At 39.3% G+C, this 7,091-nt stretch overlaps 1 protein-coding gene across 1 annotated transcript; it reads left to right on the plus strand.

Moving 5' to 3' along the window:
- The first annotated feature begins 2,001 nt into the window (after positions 1–2,001).
- On the plus strand, positions 2,002–5,181 carry LOC129769204 (Krueppel-like factor 11). The gene has a single exon (XM_055771309.1). It carries the CDS (start codon positions 2,421–2,423, stop codon positions 3,585–3,587), a length of 1,167 nt encoding a protein of 388 aa, XP_055627284.1. The 5' UTR covers positions 2,002–2,420; the 3' UTR covers positions 3,588–5,181.
- Positions 5,182–7,091: the final 1,910 nt, after the last annotated feature.

Here is a 7,091-nt window from a genome sequence, read left to right on the forward strand (position 1 = left end):
AACCATGGCTGCTTGTGTTGGTTTGTTGATGTGATGTCATGCGAAACGATGTGGTGTACGGTTCGGATGAGAATGATCGTTACGGTGGTGGTGGTGGTGGTTTTGTATTATAGAGACTTTAAACTTTTTAGTTCATTCGTCTCTAGCCTTGAGAAAGGCCCTTAAAACTCGACTCTAACTCCTTCATTACACCTCCGCCCCCATTGCCTTGAGAAAGGCACTCGATCCCTCGCCATCCAGCTCGTCCAGCAACGATGTTGTCCAGTCGGTGTCCACACAAAGAATGATCGTTACGGCAGCGGAGCGGGGATTTTTAAGCTGACTGGCTGGCTCGAGAATTACGCATGTGTGAGACTGCGACCAATGTTTCGTTCATATTTTTTCTTTTTCCTTTCCAATCGTGCTTCATTGTATTTCGCTGCTGCTCTGGTTGCCCGTTTTGGTCGGTACGATTTGAGAAGCACAAAATGGACCATTCAAAAATGGGCACATAGTGCATTTTGACAATGCTTGATATTTCACAATTATTCAATTATTTATCTCAAGAAAAATGAAATGTTATTCGTTATGATAGATGCGTAGATATATTTCCTATCAATTGATGCAAAAACCTTTGCAATCTATTGAGAAATGCTCGAGTTATAAGCGTTCCAAATCTTGCATTTTTTCCTACTTGTTCAGTGCCTAGATTTTCATTTCACCCCCTATATCTTCCGGTTAGACGTAGTCCTACGTCAAAAGTTAAAGCAAAAAAACCCGTTTTTCCATGGTCACCCTAATACAATAGAAAAAAAACTTTGTTCGACAAAGATGTATCAAATAACTAGAACTACAACATTGTCGAACTATGTTTACCTCTATCTATGAAGATAAGAAAGTTAGATTTTTATTTCATCGACAATTTTGGTCACCCTATTTTTAATAACATAAAAATGAGTGCTCTGTTGTATGTAACAACTTTTTTGAAGACAGTTTTTGTCTAGAGAATAACTGTCGAGCTCTAGATGCTAATTTCCACTTAAATACATCTCCTGGACCATTGTGCAATGGCATCATTTGTACGCAATCCATATCTATTTATCATCGATAGTTCGTTTTTCCCTGAAGGCTCTGATCGGATCGGCAGTAGAACGGAGTGGGCATCCGCCTATATACAGATTTATGCGTTTGTTGAGTCTGTCTTCACAGACTGTTTAAAAAACAAAAGTTAGGGTAAATATAAAACTAATTTTTTCTTATTACCGAAATTGCGAAAATAAAAGAGGCTGAAAAGCAACGGAAACGAATAAAAAAGAGTTGTGGAAAGAAAACTTAATTATATAAGTTTTGATAATTGTTACTCAATCACTTATCTTGAAATTTGTATCTTTCAATTTTGAGCCGTTGAAAATTTATTCACTAGCCTTAAAAAATAGTTCCTCCTGAATGTGACCAATCTGTAACTATCATTCCAATCATTCCTGTAACTTGTTCCAAGCAAAGAAATTATGATGAACAACATCGCTGCCAACACTGTTCTTCAGAGGAGTCTTTCACATGCCATTGAATAACATCCACGAGAGTCAACATCAGCGATGCTACATAGGGACCTATCAGCTCTAGGAGTTTCGCGAGTGATGAGCGAGAGCAAGAGAGCTGGGATAAGAAAAAGGGAACCAGAATATGGTCTGGCTAATGGGCAGAAGCCACCCACTTCGACGTGGGTGGGTGACATAAGAGTCGAGTGAAATATATCGCATAAAATATCTCATATTGAAAGCTTTTCTATTGCTTTTTCATGTATTCGTGCATATGTGTGGTGCTCATTCGTTCGATTTCTCTCCCTCTCACTCACCCACTCACCACTCTTTCTCTCACTAGCGCTCTGATCTGCAGCTATTTCGGTCCATGACTTACCCTCTCTCCCTCACTCATGAAATGTTTCTGCTACTGATGAGGGAACAATATTTTCCTTCCCTTATGCTTCGGGTCCCTATGTTTATGTACATTATAATTGCCGGTCGGTCTGTTCTGGGTTCTATGAATGCGCGGTGAGGGATATGCTTTCGCCTATGTGTGTGTATGTGTATTGCTCCGCTGCGATGCTGTGTGGAACGATATGTTCGCAATTTTTATGCTGGCGCTTTTCCCTCGCTTCGTGAGGACACAGTGCGGTGGTGTTGAGTCAGCCTGCCGAGAAGAAGTATAGATTCATGTGCTGGTTGGCAATCAAAAACAGTTTAGCAGCAGATTTCGAGGAAACAAGTGGCTTCTGAAGCAGGGTTCTCGTCCTCTTGGAACGTTCGGCGCGGTTGGTCAAAATCACTTTGTGGACTTTGTGCGGAAAAACGTGTTTAGAATAAAGCTGAAGAGTTCGTTTCGAGCTGAAGTGAGAGTTAATGTGATTTGCTGATTTGCGGGAGGATTTCCTCAAGTGGACAATGACGATGGACATACGGCAGTCCCGATTGAATGTTAAAATCAATGGACATTGTGTTAATCCTTGCGAGAACGGTATGAGTGGAATAGAAATGGCCCAAGCGAAGGTGGATAATTACAGAACTGGGAAGAGCTCGACCAAACGGTCCTTCGACGTGGCATTTCTGATGATGCCGGATGAAAAACTGAAATCTAAACAAGTGAAAAAGGTTCATTCTCCGACCATTGACGTGGAAAGTGATTCGACACAATCAACCAGATCGGAAGATTTATCGGTGAAAAATGGTTTTAGCCCAATCCGTCCAGCCGAGGAAAGGAATTTTAACCTGGAGCTGTTGAGCAGACCAAGACCGCAAGGGGGAAGTCCACAGTTGATGCAGGAATTAAACAGTGAAAGACTGTCGTACATGTTTCCACACGCAAGATTCTACGAGAATCCCAGTTTGATGGCAATCCGCGAGAAAGCTTCCGGAAATTTTCTTAATTCGGAGCTTCCTCGGAGCGCATTTTCAAAAGTGACTAGTATCACGGTTCCGGATTCACCGATTCCTCCGCTGAGTCCCGATCAACAGAGCTGTCCTTCGTCCAGCCCACCAATTTCCATCAGCCCGGGAGCACCAACAAACTTCCGCTACGACTATCCGTTCATCAATGGAAGTCCTCAAAATCCCGCCGATCTTAGTCCACAGCAGGCGTCCAAATCGAAGCCTATGATGTATCGGCCACCCATTCAGGACCCCGAGCTTCCCCAGGGGTACTTCTCTTCGCCATCGTTCATGCCATTTGCCGCCGGAGCTCCACAAAACCTCCTCCCAGAGGTTGACGGAATCATGCGGAATCCGGCAGCGGCAGCAATCCTTTCCACGCTGCTCCCGACGACGATGGGTGCATTTTCACTGTCAGCCCAGAATACCTGCGCCAAGTGTAACATAAGCTTCCGGATGACGAGCGACCTGGTGTATCACATGCGATCGCACCACAAGAACGAACACCAGCAGGATCCCCATCGGAGGAAACGCGAGGAGAAACTCAAGTGTCCGGTTTGCAACGAAAGTTTCCGCGAGCGCCACCACCTGACGAGGCACATGACAGCGCACCAGGACAAGGCCGGCGATTTGCTGGATCCGAAGAAGCGAACGACCGATCAACGGCAAGGTGGGCGTCCGTAAAGTAGGTGAAAACCAGTGTTAGGATATAGCGATTAGCGTTTGCTAGAAATTTTAGCTGATGTGGAGCGCAAACTGTTTTATTCGGTTCGAAATTTTTGTACGAAATACTTATTATTTGTTATATTGAATGGGGGAAAAGAGATGGTGATTTGTTGTAAATTAGACAAATTTCAGTCATACGCCGGATGATTATATATGATTGGCCTTCCAGTGGCAGATGGATTTCGAAAAGTAAATTACAGAATATGATGCAAAGTGTTCATTATTTAGTTGCTGAAATATTTTCCATTTGTATCATCATTTAAAGTATTTCATTCAATAATTAATCTTTAGAAAATGTTCAGGAAGCTGTTAGTAACCAAAACATTGAGACAAATATTCTCTAAACGTCTAAAATATTGTTTTGCCTTCGTAATTGAATACGTCACTATATTGATCTATATTGTTAACTTTTAAACCAAGCTTGATGATTGACAAGATTAGTTTTGAATTTACATCATTTTATAATGTTTAGTAATTCGTGTTTTCCGGTAAAATATTTATAAAAATTACCAGATTTTTCTAAAATCCATCATAACATAAATTACTAATTCATCTTCAATTTCAACACGTGAATGATATTTTTGATAACGTGTTTCGGAATTTTATTATTATTAACCTTATGCCTTAAAATATATGGTAACAAAAACTGGAGATAGCGCGGTTTAAATCAACCATTCCGCATTTTCGACTGCCTTGGTATATTGATGCTACTCGAAACGATTGTTATAATTACAAACTAACAAACAATAACATCGACACGATTCACCATCACATTCCCCCGAATAGGCAATCCATTATATTCGAACAATTATTGTCAGTCGATAATCCACAAACCAACCACATCAGATCACCCCGCAAACTGTATAAATTCGTAAAGCAATCCCCAGCTCAAGAGACGGACTGCATCACGCAAATGAGAATTTTGTTAACTCCCTTCCACTTGAGCGAATAAACAGCCCACGGAACATAATCAGGAGAAAGCTCGCGCCCGCGACAAGTGATTAAAATCCGCACATATTGCCAGCTAACAGTGATCCTATTTCCTCCTCCCTTTGAACCATGATGCATCCCGAACAGAAAAAAGAAACCAACCATCTGCTCGTATTTTCCTCCGGCTCATTGGAAAGCCGAAGGAACAAGTGTTCCGGCTGGCCACTGCGGATGGAATAGGATAACTTTTGTGTGACAACCCCTCCCGAAACAAACCCATTTTCCTTCGTACAGGATGAGACTCTATGGTGCGTTTGTGAAGTGATTGAAAATTGGTTTCGACAATATGGTCAAGTTTTCGGTTGCTTTGAATGATAAGATACAGTAAAAAAACATGAATCTAAGTCGTCAAAATGTGTGCTCCTAAGGGAAACCGATACATAATGTTAGCTGATAATTCCCGGTGCAAACTAAACCAAGATTTGAACAATGTTTGCAATGTTGATATAGGGCTAAATGCCCGTGTGAAAGATTGCATCGAAAAGAAAGTTATAGAATATAAATTTACCATTAATTTCAACCATTTGTGATATTAAACATACTTTAGAGATAATTTATGAATATAAAGGAAAAACTGAAAACCCGTTCAATAAATGTTGTACAATTACTGTAAACTGTGAATAAATGAGTATTTTATTCCCATTCGCACATCCGAAACAACAAAAGAACAATGAAAAACGGAAACAGATAAAGCGGGGCGTTGCTCATCATAAATCATCGTTCCTTATCGCCAAGAAGTACGCCTGATTGAGTTTTCTACGCGGAAAATGCTTTCATCGGGGAATATGGGAAGCAGAAAAGATCCATCATCCGAGCAAATTAAATTATAACGTTCGATAAATATGCATGAATGGTGTTGGATTTCGGTATGAATGATATGAAACAAAGAATATGGATATTTGTACACATTCAGAGATTTGTTCGTGATTCTAGTGGTAAGAAAACTTCATGAAAATGTTTTTAAGGTTAACGTTTTAAAGGGATGACTTTGGCTCTGAAATTTATCTGAGCTTGAATAGAATGGACGCTCTGTTGCTGTTTTCTGTGATAAAGCTGAACCAGCGAAATTGCACAAAGTATACACTAAATGGCTCTTAAAAGTAAAAAACCCTCCTAATGTAAAAGATTCAATGATTTGAACTTCAAATAGTCAATTGCAACACCGGCCACATCATATGCCAACGGATTCTCAACAATTCTCTTAAATCAGTGGTGGCCAACCTGCGGCATAGTTGGAAATTATTCCATACAGTTGAATGAAAATAACTTTGTGAGTAATTCTTGTTAATCGTTGTGTATTCAAGCTGATCATTTTTGGTTTTCTTTTCCGTTTTTTCCTAGCTAATTTAACCTTCTGACAATTGTTCTCGTTAGTACTCAAAGGACTTTTTCACGTTTTTGGTTCTGTTCAGCCCACACCAGGATTACCATATCTACAGAATAATCTGTATTCATACAGATTTTTCAGACTTATAGCATCTGAATCAGTCTGAATGAGAGTCATTTTATCATTCATATGAAGCGTGCAGTACTGCTTCCTAATGCTCAATCTAAGGCGAAAAGATGCAAAAGTCTGCGTCATCGGTTAACTTTACAATAAATAACACTGTTTATTTTAATCCTACTAAAGCACTGTGAATACAATTTTTAAGTGGATACCATCAACATCGTCAAGTTCATAATAACTATGACAATCAATGATACTAAAGCTAAGATTATGCTTTAAGATTGAACTTATAATTTTTTTTTAAGAAATGATGATGGTCCCTCCTCCTTCCCCTACAGAGGTTTGAGCAAGACGAGTTATCTAAAAGATAATTTAGTTATTTTTTTCAGCATTGAAATCAGTTAGGCAAACAAAAAAAACAACGAACTGATTTTATTTACAGATATAAGTTCAAAAAATTACAATACTCAGTCATGTCCGCCACAGAGCCGATATGGTCCCGACGAGACCCTTGAGGTCAAGTGGACCACCAGAGCACAAGCCCAACCGCCAGCCTTGTATTGGATTGATTATGAATAACCTCATCCAGAGAAATCGAGAAAATTTCCTTAACGAAAAATTTCTAGACCGGCACTTAGAAAACTTTCAATTTATTATTCTTTATATCTGTGTTACGCGCGCGAAGCTCAAACTTATGTAGACTACTTTTATTTTTTTAACTAATACAAAATACAAACAACAAAAAAATAGGCCATCATCACCAGGATCATGACGAACATAATAGAGAGGACACAAATACAAATTTAGAAAAGATAATTTAAGAAATTAAATAGTTTACATAATATAATCCGTTCAAAAAACTTCGTCAAGTTAATTGAAAATATTTAAAAAAAAGACTGCAAAAAAAATCCCACATTAAATTATCCGTTCGTATAAAACTTCGTCAGTGACAATCTTCGCCATAAAATTTAAATAATATATCGGTCGGCTGTTAACGAAGCACAGCTTTCACGTATGAAATACAG

Source organism: Toxorhynchites rutilus, chromosome 2 (assembly GCF_029784135.1).
Source record: "Toxorhynchites rutilus septentrionalis strain SRP chromosome 2, ASM2978413v1, whole genome shotgun sequence".
Lineage (NCBI taxonomy): Eukaryota > Metazoa > Arthropoda > Insecta > Diptera > Culicidae > Toxorhynchites > Toxorhynchites rutilus.

What these genes read in the sequence shown, in the direction of transcription:
- LOC129769204 (XM_055771309.1), top strand. Translation starts at nt 2,421, where the DNA reads ATGACGATGGACATACGGCAGTCCCGATTGAATGTTAAAATCAATGGA.